At 39.4% G+C, this 15914-nt stretch overlaps 1 protein-coding gene across 2 annotated transcripts in view; it reads right to left on the bottom strand.

Moving 5' to 3' along the window:
• EVC2 (EvC ciliary complex subunit 2) overlaps positions 1-15914 on the bottom strand; it is a 192506-nt gene that overhangs the window by 39348 nt on the left and 137244 nt on the right. For both annotated transcript variants that reach the window (XM_019526310.1, XM_019526311.1), the window contains exons 14-15: positions 14840-15044; positions 11050-11172 (exon numbers count right to left, since the gene is read on the bottom strand). In XM_019526310.1, coding sequence (XP_019381855.1) covers positions 11050-11172; positions 14840-15044 — 328 coding nt within the window. The remainder of the gene's footprint in view (positions 1-11049; positions 11173-14839; positions 15045-15914) is intronic.

Below are 15914 nucleotides of genomic sequence, written 5' to 3'. Positions count from 1 at the left end.
CCTACTGCCCCTGGATCCTGTCATCTTTGACAGGCAGCCAGAGCAGATAAATATTAATTTTCTAAATGTTTGAGGGGCCCCGCGGGGTGGATAAAATGGCTGGTGAGCCAGATCTGGCCTGCAGGCTGTATTTTGCCCATCCCTGGTCTAGTGCTCCTATTAGGCATGTAATTGGATTTAGAAGCCAATTTAGCGTGATTCTATTCTATGCTGTTAAAGTCTATTAAATACACAAACTTTTGTACTACACAGTCATGTTACCCCTAAGAGTAAGTAAAAAAAAAAAAATTAGCAAGAAGGAAGAGGACCTACTATCTTTTGCATTAACTGTCTTTCAGGGATTTGAGCAGAGTGAAATAGTGTCACACTTAGATAAATGAGTCCATTAAGATGCTAGATGGAAGAGAAACTGGCCCACAGTGACTAAAAGCAATCTGCTATAGACAATACCTCCTTTGTTTAATAAATCAGTTGATTTTAATTGGAGAATGTTTTGCATTTTTCTTATTTTTATGTACCCAACACATTTGCTAATAAAAACAATTTAAATGCTGTTTTGAGTACTTTATTTGAAATCCAATTACCATCAAATGCAGTTTGACACAAAGCACAAGTAAAAAAACCCATCAAAGAATAAATAAGTAAATAGCAAATGTGATATTAAAAAATTTAATATAATGAAATACACAGATTAAATATCTAAACAAATGTATGATAATTGACATACTTGCTATAATGAACATGTATAGATATAGTACTCCAGGTCAGCAAGCAGTATAGCACTTCAGGATAGTAAACTGTCAAGGGCCATAAGCATAGCCCTGCCCCTTGACAGGTGCCCCACCCTATGGTCACCCACTTGGGACTGGAAGTCCCAGCCCTAACCCCTGATTTTTGCCCCCAGAAGTTGTTCCCCTTGCCCCCAGAAGCACTCATTTTTTGTGTGGCGGGGGAGGTTGCCAACTTGGAACTGGAAAAAAAAAAAAATCACACACTAAAAGTCAAACATCTACTATAGCATATTTTAATTTTATTTCAAAAATATTTTTGTCCTGATTTGTGTGCGTTTACATAGTATATATAGATGTGATTGCATAATAGGTCAAAAATAAAGACTTACTCTCATATACTGCGCGTGGGAAGTGTTGGGGAGTGTTTAGGACATGGTTAGTGAGGTGGGAGGTGTATGATAGGGTGTGCTGTGTGGGGGTCTTGTGAGGGGGTGTGACTGTGTGGTGGGGTATAGGGCATGTGAATATGTGGGGAAGTTATGGGATGGTGTAGGCAGGATGTGGGTGTGTGAAGTTTATGGGGTGTGAGGGAGGATGGAGGAGTTGGGACCCCTGGCATGTCCCCTCCCCGCTCCCCCCATGGCACACAGCAACTGCTGCTGGCAGCAGTAGCAGCGGAGCTCTTGGGGTGCTCATGACCCGTGGAGACACAGCCACCCAGCAGTGTGCGGCTCCAGCCAGTTCCTGGAGCTGCATGTGGCAGCAAGGAGCGGAGCAATGGAGCCGATGGCCTGGCCCCGCTCCCTGCCACCATGTGCAGCTCCTGGGACTCGGCTGGAAGTGGCAGGGAGCCCTGCTGCCTGCTTCCCAGTGAAGTAACACAGAACTAGGGCACTCACTGAAATTACCAAGCAGAAGATTTAAAACAAACAAAAAGAAGAGTGTCTTTTTTATTTTTCTTACACATGCATAATTAATGCATGGAACTCACTGCCAATAGAATAAGCTGGCTCAGAAAGGTATTAAAAATGTATGGAGGATAGGACAATCAGAACAGTTGGGTATGTAACCTACTGATGGTGATGAGGAGGGTATAATAGGAGATATCTGACTCTACAGCCCAGGTTCCTCAACTTGCCCCAGGCTGTTCTGGGGTCAGGCTGACGATCAGCTGATTGTGCCTGTCCTGAGCTCAGGACAGTCCCAGGTCATGCTGGGTTATGGACACCTGGCTTTAAAAACTGTCCACTAATATCTGATACCTCCATTTTTTGATGTATATAATTAGAAACTCCAGATTTGAGAAGTGCCAAAAATTCCAACTAAAGCTGCTGTAATCTGGTAAAGACACCTAAAAATCAGGTTCTTAAATCAGGACATCTCAAAAATGGAGATGCCTCAAATTGGGAGAGACCTGCATATTTGGGCTTTAATCTCTCTCTCTGAACTTTTAGCTCCCTGTAGTCTAACCCAATGAATTGGGAGGAGACTTAATTACTACTCAAAATAATTTGAGACTCTCAGGTGTAAGGGACAGTAATAAATTATGTAAGAATAAAGCTACCCATTTCAAAAGAGATTTTTTTTAAAATATCTAATTCTAACATGTTTCAAATCAGTATCTTCTCCTCAACCTCCACAATGAAATGTTTTGTTAAATTGCTTTGCCATGGTGTTCCTGTAATGGCAACAAAAAATATGTACTCATGTAAAAAGGAAAGTACAGGTGTGAGCCTCACTGGTGTAAATTGGAATAGCCTCAAGATGAGACTGAAGTAAATGTTAATTACATTGATTTATACAAGCTGAGGGTCTGCCTTAACTTCTCTATATATTCCTGCACTGATGAAGAGATCATATGTGATTCTCTCAAACCTCATAACTACATTACTTCTATATTATGCTAATCAGAATTACATGAAACAATATATTAGTCCCATTCATTAACTTTTAGGATCATTTAGCAGATTGTCATCAGGTTTTCAGAGCCCTAAAATGACAAACAGGTAATATGATGCTCATGAATTTTTCTCTGGCATTATTAGTGATAAGACTGCTGTCTAGAGTGATTGCATATCATTCAAATTTTATTATACAATAAACAGAGCTACATTTAAAATGTGATTTGCAACCAAATCTGCATTTTTTCAAAAGGATCCATTTGACATTCTCTGAAGTTTCTATTAAATTATAGCACATGTCCTTGAACAGAAGAGGGAGTTATTTGTAGAAAACTCTTGAAACCAGCCTCAACAACTTAAGTAATAAAAAGCCTTATTAAAGAGGCAAAGTGCATGCAAGATGTGTTTCCTAAATATTCTTAGCAAAAACAGGGCACACAGATGCATGTTATTAATGCACAGCAATAAACTTCAATGCATATGGTGCCAGAGCTTATTGCTCCCAGGCACCATGTTTGAACATATGCCCAGAACCACGGCGTGCTGAGCCAGGCTGCAGCAGCCCCAGCTGGCTGGGCATCTGGGGCAGGGGTCAGCCTGCCAGCTTGGGATCTATTCTGATCCAGCTCAATGTGCTGCAGAGGGGCTGGCTAGGGCACGAGGGAGCTTCAGTGCAGGGCTAGCTGGGAGGCAGCCCCTGCATTGAAGCACCCTTGTGCCCCGGCCATCCCCATCAGCTTCTACATGTTGTTGCTGTGTAGTAAAAAACTCCACCACAGTATAGTACTTAGGTTTACAAGTACTAACCTATGGCAGAGTTAGTTAGTTTACTGTGTCCTAATAGCACTGCTTGTGTAGATGCTATTACATTTACTGACGAGCTAATTAGGCAACTCCACAGTAAACATGTTTCATAGATGTGTCCAAGGTGTCTCAATATACTAACAGAGGATCTTAGCATCGTTGTTATTCTAATAGGAATTGCTTTCTTGAAGCAACAAACCAATGTCGTTAACCAAGCAAACATGTTGGGAGAAAATATCAGATTACCCCTTTTTTCCCCATAGAACTTGAAGGTCCTGCAGCCCTTTTAGATGGTCGTTAAAGGCTTAAATAGGTGCTGCATTCCTAATTTCATAAAACTGGGAAAGTTACATGATTCCTCAGTTTATGGTCACATTGAAACCACATTTAAACTGTAGCTGATCAGGTAAGTGTACTGATTATACCAATATAATAAAGTGGTGCCAAATCTCCTGGTATCTGATATTCTCTAAAAGCCCTGGCTCCTGAAATGCATAAGAATCTCAGCATTCATCAAACTAAGTGTTTCTATTCTTTCTACTTATAGAGAAGAGCTTGGAAAACTTGAGTGTTTAAATGCTTCAACCTGAGAAGAAAAACAGAAAGAACTTGGTGGGCATTTCTACACATGCTCCGGAACTGGGGGAGGGTAGATGTGGAGGGGGATGACGGCAGGAAGGGGGAAGGGTTAATTAGACTGGCTCTAAGAGCCACTCTAATTAAAGTGCCTGGAGCATCTCATGTATCAGCATCTCTGTGCTTAAAAATGGCAGCAGGGGTGCTTTAATTAAGTACCCTGCCTTCATTTTTAAGTGCAGGGACGCTGATACATGAGATGCTGGAGTCTGCTGGAGCATGGTAATTACCACTCACCAGCAGACTCCATTAATCCAGTCAGCTCTGATGTGCTGTAATTACAGCGTGTTTGAAAAGCCTTGCTGTACATGTATAGGCAGGCACCCAATAATTTTAAAAATCGTTTTTATTTTAACCCTAAATCTTTGAAGCCAAATCCTTTTCCACTTCCTGGGCATCTAAGTGAACATAGGTACCTAGGTACAATTCTTTTCCACCCTGTTCAAATCCTGAAAATCCATTAATGCATCTACTTTTACAACACAAAAACACTTCATTCTTAAAAATGAGTCACAAACAAGCAGAGGAGGAGGAGGAGGACTCCCCCAACCTTTTGTATTAACAGTTTTTCAGGAATATGAGCAGCATCCAATTTTGTGCCTAACAGGTGGGAAAAAACTGGCCCTCGGTATTGGCAATACTGATTCTGTTTTGTCTTTATGTATGTCCGTTTTCTCAATATCTCCTCCTTACAAAAGCAAATGTCTGTAGAACAGAAGGAACAGTGATACAGACTTACAGCTCCTGAGGAGGTCTCTAGGCATGCAGTTGGCCTTTTCTCTGATGAACTGTTTGATGGGCTCTGCCATGGTGCCATGGGCAGCTTTGCAGGTGATTTCATTTTAGGAGTAAACCTGTAAAAATGCTCATCTCATAGAAGATGGATTGCACGTGTGGGGAGGGTGGTGCTGAGGGTGGAGAGGTGAGGGGCTGAACTAGGGAAGAGGAGGAAGACCACAGCTTGCTACTTGGTTTGGAAAGCCATGAAGGTAGGAGTGCTGTGCTACAGTTGTTTGGCACAGCTGGAGTCACAGAAGCTTGAGTGAACCTGGAAAGGTCTTGGATCCCTGTGGAGGATATTGAACTAACTCCAGCATTTTCAGGAAGACAGGTTACCTAGTCTTTGCCCAGACACGGCCATTTCTCATTTTTATGCATTTGAGATCACTCAATTGAAAAGGGGGAAAAAATGCTTTTCAGAAAGGTGAGAAACTTATTAAAATGGAATCCAGGCTCTTTGTTCTCTATGAACTGTTTGTTATTGAAATGCTAATACCTTTAGCATTTCTTTTATATCCTCACAGTCCAGCAGTTCATGACTATTCAGAGATGCATACTGTATTCCAGAGGCATTGATAGGAAATCAAATAAAGATAAAAACTTCTGCAGAACATTGTGCAAATCAGGACTTTGATTTAGATTACACAAGACAGCCAATTCCACCCAGACTCTGATTTTGTTTATCGTTACTCTGTCAAACCAAACTTCTTTTCAAAATTCAAAATGTTATTTTGAGATACCTTTATTTCTAAACCAAATATGTAAGACCTGGTAGCAAGACTGTAGCTTGTATCAATGCCCATGCAAAGATTAGATTAAATCCTCTGAATGTATTTGACATGTATGTGAAATGAGCTAAGTTTCCTTTTAAAGAAGGGTGTTGAATGAATTCTTTACTGTTGGTGGTAGCTTTGATTTTGCCCCCATTCAGCTCATGCCTCAGCAGTGCAATAGGAAAATGACCTTCAGAAGTAACTAGTTAATTTAGGGTTCTTCAATTGCTGACTACCCAGCTTAAGACAAGAGGTCTAGGAGGAATTCTATGCCCATTGAAATGAATGACAAAACTATAGACTATATTTGCACAGGGATCTCACCCCTAATGTTCCAAGTTGACCATCCAAAGGTACTAGTCACTTCTGAAAATCAGCGTCATAGAACCTGAGGTTGTTCACTGGAAGCCAAAAAAACATGAAGACACTTGAATAAAAAATGTTAATATTTTCGCAAAGAATGATACTTTATAATTACCATACTATACATTCAAACACACACACACATATTTATATATTATAATTCTTTGCCAAAATATTCTCAGGCTCTTATTTAAGCATCTTCACTTTTTTGGCTTCTAATAAATTTGTAACACCTCCAGATTTCCATGACTGTGTGTGTACACATACACACATATGTTAGATAGAATTTTATATGTAATTTATGTGTACTTTTTATGTGTCATTTAGAATGAACTCCCCTCCCCCTGGAGTTGTGGTTCCTTAGGGCCTCACTGACAAGCCTTCTGAGCTTGTCAAAGTCAGCTTTCCTGAAGTCAAGGACTTCAGTGTTGCTGACTGACTTGCCAGCTTTACGGTGGATGGTGAAGGTGATCAGCTCGTGGTCGCTGTCACCCAGCTTCCCATCTATCACTAGGTCGCTGACTAGGTCATCCCCAGTAGTAGTATATAGCAGGTGGGATCTAAGTATATAGCTATCTAAATCCCCTAGTGGGATTTTCAAAATCACTTAGGGGCCTATCTGCATATTTACATATTTAAAAGCCTTTAAAAAAAATCCTAACTGACTGGCCTAGGTCAAACAGGAAGCCTTGGGCAGAGCAAGAAACTGAACTCATCTCCTGAGTCATGAGCTACTATTTAAGCTACAAGTTCCTTTCTTCCACTATAACTTTTGTTTTATTATTCAATGTATTGAGACAGATTCTTAGCTTTTTTGAGGTGTCATAGACCTACTGACTTTAAATAAATCATTGCATTTTTAATAATTTGAATCTGATCCGCAGTTTTTTTCAGCTTTTACACATATGCATGAGATAGTAACTGCCATTATTATGGGATCTTCAAGATGCTCAAAATATGCTCAAAGCAGGAATGGTTTTGCATGATATAAAAGTAACATTTGAGGGTGGTCTATGGTGGGGAGGGAGAAACACATGTTTTTAAAAAAAAGTTTATAGTGCATCTGTAAAAACAATTGTTATGATAGATGTATGCAAACAACAGGAATAAAAGTTTACTGTTCTCTACCCAAGGCTATCAGTCCTAGATATAGGGATTTTTAATGAAGTATGCAAGCATGAAATCTGGAAACAATGAATGAATAATGGAGGGGTGAATAAGTAAATGACTGATCATCATCAATTCATGTTTTGAGCTTATAAAATAAATAATGGATAAGCATGAAAATACAGCTTGACAACTTGCCATCACTTTTTAAAGGGTTGCAAAGTTTATGCTTTGACTGCAGTAGAAAACAAAAGCAAAAAAAGGTGACATCTACAGCAGAAATAGGCACGCACACTTTTGTAGTCAGGCAGGTCAAGAATTAGGTGATTTTAAATGACATTTCCATATTATAAGATTTTGTTCCCATCCCCTGCTTTGCTTCCTGGTACCAAATAGCCCTAGGAAGTACAGAGGTGGGTTCTACTTTATAAGAAATATGAAGTCACAATAAGAGAAACTTTGTTGTTCAACAGAGCTGTATATAAGCAGCTGGAATGTGGTTGAACATATTTAAATTCTTCACTGTTACATAAACACATGCAATATTATACAATTAATTAATAACTATTCAGACTAGTACTCCAAAATGTGACTATCCACAATTTTTTCAGAGTTTTCTTCTGACTTCATTCAACTCCTAATGCCAAAGTCCTAAAAACACCTATGCGTTTGTTTAATCTGAGTAGTCCTAGTGAAATCAATGTGACATATTAATTGACTTCAGTGGAAGCTGGATCAGTTTTCAATCACCAATTAAATAACCAAAGGCTATTTGTGGAGAGTGACTGTAGCACTAGACAGTACACACAGGATTATAACATGTTAGTTTTACATTGGAATATTTCAAACAGCTTTGCTGACAACATAACAAGCTGTGTGCATTTGACATGGTCTCTTGCTCCCGATTCCACATGAAATGCTCTAATTAAATGATGTTCTTTAAATTTAACTTAATATAAATTCACTATGGTGAGTCCAACTTCTAGAGTCAGCTTCTAAATTCTGTATCTGTACTGACTCTAATTGATACTAGTACTGCTTTCCTCTGTCCTTCTCTATTATTGCAAATACAAGAATTGATCTCAAGATGTACTGACTCTCTTCAGCTGTAAAAGCTGTCTTTAATGAGGGTATATTTATTATTTTCAGTCAGCAATGCCAAGAGGTCATAATCAGTAAGAAAGACTTGTTGCATAAATATATCGTGCTCGATTTGTACATTTCAAGGACAGCGCATGTATTTCAGTTCCAGCCTAGCACCAGGACCATACCAGAATTCTTTGAAAATGCCTTTGCATTTCTTATGATCAAGGACCTGAGGAACAATGTCTTGCATTAAAAAGCTTGTCTAACTTTATTCCAACAACATAGCCAGTCCAATAAAACATACTGCTCTAAGAAATCCTTGCCTTTTGCATTTCTTCTCATTTGTGGAGCTGCCACTTCCTTGTAACAAGTTCATAGAGCAGCTTAAAATCTGGTTGTTAGAGACATCTACCAAAGAAAGAAGATGATCTCTTTTATAGTTTTCTAGGCTGGAATCAGTGAGACTCACAAACACCTCTCAGGATCAGAGATCATATATCTTTCCACAGCCTCTCAGCCTGGTACTTCCTATCTTTATTTTTTTGCTCTCATGGCCATCTTAGAACACTATAAAACCAATATATCCCATATAGCCTTTCTTCTTCAGGCATCTTTATCTCTCACAGAGTTCAGGAGCCAGCTGCTTCTTTGTGCAGCTCAGACAGCTCACACTCACCATTCAAGTTATTAAATGAACTCAGCAGGACAGTAGGAAGTACAGTAATGAACAAAGGAGGAGACCTTATGGCATAACAGTGTTCTGTTCTTTTTGCAGAATTGGTCATAAAACTTTGCAAGAGAATAGTGATTTACAAGAAGAGAAAAATATTTCAGTTAAAACAAAAAATAAACTATACAGAAAGACTGACTGAGAACTGAGGTAGTGAAAAGAAGAAACTTTCATTTATCCTCTTAAGATACGCACATCTGGTATTGTAGTGATAATATGAGGTGTAATGATTTTCCTCAGTAACAAGCTAGTTTCCTTGTACTTGGCCTTTGATTAAAGTTTTCAGCCATGCCATTCAAAAAAATATAGATAAGGACATTATAAAACCCCCAGAATAAGCTTGAGACCTTATCAAAACTGAGACATATTCAACCTCAATTAAAAGAGGAAAAGGACTAGATGTTAAACAAATCACAAACATTTACTGCAATGAAATATTAGTGTACATTAAAGCAGACCTGCCCATGAATAAAACATATTGCCCCCAGTACTCTCCAGGATGCAAACACTGCAGGATATATGCAGTCCAGGGATTCTACACCAGGGTCCTGCAGCACCCTCGGGTGTTGCAAGTTCCTTTTAAGGGTACTGCAGGGGCCCATACAATATTAGTACTGTTAGGTGTGCAAACACCTACACATGATTCACAAGATAAACCTGGAGAATTTAAAAAAGGAATCCATAGCGCCAAAAGCATTCTGGCTTCTTGTGGTCTTTCTGAGTTCTTTGCAACAGAAAACTTGCTCAGTTATTTGCCCATAGTAAAGAAATGAGTGAAAGATAAGAACTGGCATATTTTGAGGGGCACCTTGCATTTAAAAAGGTTAAGAACTACTAATGTAAACAAAATATACTTTCTGTCACAAAATGTTTGAGAACTAATTTTGATGAGGCAGTCATGTCTGAGATTATAATTAACTACCTAGCTTGTTAGATTTGATAGCTATATGTTCCCTGTTCCTGTTGGATCTGAGTACCTCCTTATATCTATTACATTTGCCACCACAGCATTCCTGTGAAATGTGGAAAAGGCCTTATCCCCATTTTACTGAAGGGAACTGACACCTTAAGATTAAGCAACATACCCAAGGTCTCCGAGGGATTCTCCAGCAGAGCAGGAGGCAGTTTCCCAAGGTCCAGAGAGCAGCCTAATCAGTGGACCCACCTTTGCCGCAGTGACCTTTTTGCCTCTGATTGAGTCCAGTCCTACTCAGTACTCTTGAATCACCCCAACTTCAGTTGATTTATCTAGGTGGTTCCAAAAATACTTAGCCCCCCTGCCCTCTCATAATTAGTAATTGAAGGGTAGCTCTCCCACCACTCAGACCAACAGCCTAGCAGTTGGGACACTTAGCCAGAAAGGGGAAGACCCAAGTTATACACTAGCTCACCAAGACATGATATGAACCCATTGTTGCTTCCCAGAAAGATACTCTAAATACCAGGCCATTGGCTGAGGACAAAACCACCCTCTAGACCTCCTCCTGGGGCTGGCCCGCTGGGCAGCCAAGCAAGGAAGACAGTAGGGATAGGAGGAGGAGGAGGAGAGTGATGGTCTCACTGATGCTTATCCAAGAAATATTAAGTGCAAGGCAGAGAAAAACCACTGGGTGCACAGACCAGAATTAAGGGGCCTCTCACATCTCACAGAGCCCTTGGTGAGAGGAGCTACACTTTGGGCAAGTGCCCTCATCACTAAATCACTCAGTTAAAATGTCTGAGGGTTCTTCCTCCCACCCTTCATCCTTTACCACCATGTGGGCAGTTACATAATGACTTGGGCAATCCTGTTCTATCACAGGTGGACTCTAGAAGTCATAAAAGTGCCAAAAATTGGACTTAGGCAGCTGTGTATGTGCCAGCTAGACCTTGAAAGGGGAAATAGGATTTGTTCCTACATGACGTTGAAATTTTAACACAAAACCCACATGTACTATTCCACTTTACATACAATATAAGCTTGACAGATGAGGAAATAAGAACAAAGAAAGGTGAAATGTTTAACATAGCTATGCATAACACAGGAATACCTGCCTCTTTCTTTATCAAGTTTGCACTGACAGGAATTTTATTATTTTGTAATTGTTGCACACCAGTGTACCAAAAAATGCAGAGATGAATAATTACCACAGATTTACCTTGTTCAGATGTTGATCTTCAACTGACTTCTCATAGATGTGAATTTTATCTTCCAAAGATTGCTTCAGGTTATCAATCTTATTTCTGTTTTTGGATCGTTGCTTTTTGGTCTTAGACTGTTGTTACAAAAAGATTATCACATATCATTTTTTAATAGTAGCTAAAGCTCCTATGTAGGAGATTGATATTGGTATTATTCCTATTATTTGTATTTATCCCCCATAAATTCCTCCATTAGTAATATGTGTCAGCAATTACTTTTATGAGAAATGTGTACTCTGGCTATCCTTTTGGAAGACCTATTTCTGCACTTTCAGACTAAGATGTTACAACAATCTCTAGATTTCTTAAATGAAAGTTTATGTATTTATCCTTTCATGGAAACAGGAAATGGAACTGCAAATGGAACTGCAAAGTTGTATTATTTCATTTTTTTCCGACTAGCACAGAAGTGACACATTTGATTTTGCACAAACATATACTGGAGGTAATAACACTGAGTGAATTGAAATGTTTCTCATCCCTCCACAACGCCATTAAAATGAACAACACATCTAAGTGCTGGGGTCATGTTGTAGCCATGATGGTCCATGGATTATGAGAGAGGCAAGTGTTTTCTTTGATTGGACCAACTGCATGCATAGCTGGGATAAAGTTAGACAATTTTTCAAATGCAAGGCAATCTTCATCAGGTCTGAGGGAAGAAGCAGGTACAATGACAGCCCCCCCCCCCGCCCCCTCAGTGGGTAGAGCTGTGAAATTAGAAGAGAGAAATTACCAGGGGAAACTGCTACACCTGAGGATTTTTACCCCCTCCAATTTCACAGCCCTACCCACTGTTAATTCTTTGCTTTGCCTGCTTGTTCTGATAAAGAATGCTTTCCATTTGAAAGCTCATCTAATTTTATCCCAACCATGCAGTTTTTCCAATAAAAACCCCACAAAATCCTTGCCTCTAGCAATGTATCTAATTCATTTAAGAATTACATTGTTTTCAAGATGCCCTACATGAATCATAAATGAACCAGTAATATTAAGGAGCACCCTACCATGCAATCAAATTATTCTTGACCTCTCTTTCTTTACAAGGATATAACATTAAGTATAATATACTCCAAGGGGAAAGGCACCACCTATTCAAATATAAGACTCTGCAAAGTCCTTTTCCTTTTCAAATAGTTTGGAAATTGTAAGTTTTTGAATAAGAACACTTCCCAATTCAATGAGCTCAATTTTGTTTATACATCAAGAAAATGTGAGTAAACCACGACACAACAAGGGAAAAGACATCACTTCCATTCTGGTACTATAATCTACAGTTCACAGAGAAGACAATTTTCTTTTTTCTGTGCAGAAACTTAAGGCAAAATCTGTAGGTTATAGTATTTGGCTAAGGTAATTAAACTGTTTCCACCTCAAACTTAAGAAAGCAAATAGAAAATCTGGTATCCATTAACACCTTGAGTCAGGTGCTCCTCATCTTCTGTTCACGTATATGGGAAAAGAAAAGTAGGTACATGTACCAAAGCGAATTATAATAATTTTGCAAAAAAAAATACATATATATATATATATATCAGAAAATAAGCTTGGCTTCTGGCAAATGAGTAGATTACCCACTCAAGGATGTGAGAGAATCATGCAGACTTTCCTTTTTTAAGTGGACAAGATCGGGACTGTATGTTCCCTTTAATGCTGTTTAACTGAATCTCCCTTTGGCCTTCTCCCAGATAATGAAGCAGACTGACTTAGCACTGTGTACAAGTCTCCATGGGAGTCTCAACCTAGGACACAGAGGACTAAACATACTTTCCAAACTCAGAGAAAAGGTTCAAAAGGCTGTAAGCAGGCACAGTATGGCTCTAGTTCAGCATTTCCCAACCGGTGTGCTGCAGCATACTGGTGTGCCATCAGACATGAACTGGTGTGCCGTGGAATTTTGGAAAAACCAATAAATGAACACTTTGTCTGTAACACTCTTGGGGGCGTGGCTCCAGCCAGTGCTGCACCTCCTGTGATGCCCAGAACCAAAGGGGTTAATGAGCAAATTATAACAAAAAAGATTTGCTCCTTGAGAGCATCTAGCAATGGTATATTGTTAATATTAGCTAAGACAAAGCTTGTAAGATGGTTTCCCACAGACGTATCCTGTCTGTCATAAGCATAACTGTAATGTTAAAATTAACTGTCTGTACCAATCATAAGACTAACATGGGCTCCAAGAAGCGGAACTAAAAAACAAAACTGCAAAATTTAGTTGACCTAACAGTTTTTGCTTAAAGGTCAGTAAAATTGACAAACCTGACCACAAGGTATAATTAATACATTTCAAAAAATTCCAAGTGGGTTGAACTTAGGCGGGAAAAAAATGTTAATCTCAGACCCCAAAGTGATGTGGTGTAATTTGCTAATTGGGTAAACCCAAGTTTAGGCAGTAACCTTTTATGATAATTTCTAACACCTTTTAACCCCATAAGGTAACAGCTGTAGGGTAAGATTGTGAGTGGCTCTAAAGCCAACAGATTAGCATAGGACAAGATATAAAGAAACACGCACGTCAGGTGACCAGTAGGAAGGACAAAATAGAATGGTCATTGCTGTTCCAAGCCTGAACTCCAGACTCCCAGTGTAAACAAGGACCAGATCCTGACTGAGGGATCTTCCCTGGTGCTCCCTTCGACAGTGTCTATCGGGGACGCCTGACTTCGCTGGATCAACTTGATGTGTACCTGGCACTGAGGGACTATCGATAAGTTGCCAACCAAGTGGAAACTCTTTGTCAATTTGTCCATCTGTTTTTATTATCACTGCCAATTTTTTACTTTTATTGCCATATTGTCTGCTTATTAGTTTAACCTTTGTATTAACTGTTATATGTGTAAACCATATTTTGCTGCTGAAACATTTTTATTTTCTTACTATAAGTAAAATTTATCTTTACTGTTGTAAGTGAAACTTATCTTTGCTTCACTCCCAACTCCGCCTCCTCGATCCCGAACCAAACAGCCCAGTGGCTGATGCATTTGTAGCTCCCAGTCGGCCTGCAACCAAATTGATACACTCACAGTGCCCAGTTGGCCTGTGACAACTCCACCTCCCTCCTGTGGAGCGGCAGCACCGCGGGGTGGTGGGTGGCAGTGGCGGCCATATTATCTGTTGGGGGGAGGGGGAGGGGGTGGTGTGCCGCAATTTTTTTTTTTATTTACATAAGTGTACCGTGGGATGGAAAAGGTTGGGAAACGCTGCTCTAGTTTCTTGGCTTCTCACAAAGTCTCCCTAGTTATAAGTTTCTTTTGGCCTCCTGCTTCTTCCATTGGGGTTATTTTTCTATTCTGGGGTAGTAGGATAAGCATATTGGAGGGAACAGGGTTTCAAGGTAAGGCAATAGTATTGCTCATTGTTGCCTGAAAAGTGTTTTTAAATGCTAAGAAGCTAATGAGGAGATGACAGAGTACAACCACACCTGATAAGAATGAGAACCTCTTATGAAGGTGAAGGGTTTTTGGGAATCCCTAGACAAAGCTGAATTTTTCAAGTGTTCGCAAGAAAGGAGATACTGTGCTAATGTATTGCACTGGCAGGAGAGGCTGGAGTCCAGCATACTGCTTTTACCTACCTGTAAGTGATAAATACATCGGGCCATACTATCAGAAACTGATTATATTCTGTTTCCCAAATATTTGGAAAATGCCCTGTTCTTAGGGGGATACCACTTAATTGTGTGCGTGTGTGTGTTCATATTAGTACACATACCTACGGAAATGTAAAGTATTCAGATACTGATCCCACCTGTTTGTCAGGTACTGTTAAGCTCTGGTCCACTTTCAACAACTCTGCTTCCACCCACTCTGACTGATAGACCTGAAGCAGTGTTTTTGCTCGTATCTTGGGCAAAGCCAAGTTAGTGTCCATCTGAGAAAAGCAACAGTGAAACTCTTGTCTTATATTAAGCAATTCTTCTTCTGATAATGAAAGAGGAAAACTCAAAAGTCTCCTGTAAAAATAAACAAACAAACATGCATTTATGTTAATTTGAACAGATTAAAATAAACAAGCAAAATCATGCACACACATTTCTACCATCCGGAGTGCTAAGGGTGGAACCTGAGCAAAATCAACTTCCCATAATAATTAATGTCCTCTCCTTTTCTGCCCTGCTTTTTAACCTGATGCTGTGATTTCACATCGGGTTTACTGCTTTACTTGTTGCTGTAGAAATTCCATGATAATACTTTAAATTCAATAAACAGAATCGTGGCCTGGAGAAAATGTGATTTTTCAAGAGAAAACAGATAGATTTTGCTTTAAAATAAATCTTTGGATCTGATCACAAAATTATTGGCTATTTCCCCCAGCGTATAGATTTTTTCCTACTACTCAGGTAGTAGAACAGCTTCAGGGTTAGAATCAGTGGACAGAACATCCCTTAAAAACTCTCTCTGCTGTTCCTACATGACTGGCAGCTGTTGCTGTTGACAGAAGCCAAAACACCTATTTACAGTCAAGCCCAGATAATGTCTCTCACACGCACACAAAAACAAGGTCTGTGATATTAAGCAGAGTTGGCAATAACAGGAGTTGGTCATCAGGTGGTGGTATGTGATGAAGAAGCCATTTGAAAGGTATTGCCAAGCAATAAAAGGCCATTTTCATTTTGAATGTACATTTGTTCAGGTTTTATACAGGTTGAGACTCCTTCATTAAGTGGGTGCCATAGCTCTACATTTGGAGGCACTAGATTTATATACTACCCTGTGAATTTTTGTGATCTAACGCAATGTTAACTGTGATTTTATATATCTAACATATATAATATATTTATATATCTAACATATATAATATAAAATATATATATATATATAAA

Source organism: Gavialis gangeticus, unplaced genomic scaffold (assembly GCF_001723915.1).
Source record: "Gavialis gangeticus isolate Ggan-Ray unplaced genomic scaffold, GavGan_comp1, whole genome shotgun sequence".
Lineage (NCBI taxonomy): Eukaryota > Metazoa > Chordata > Crocodylia > Gavialidae > Gavialis > Gavialis gangeticus.
Note: the sequence above shows the minus strand (reverse complement) of the source record. Positions and strands in the feature narration are given on the sequence as shown.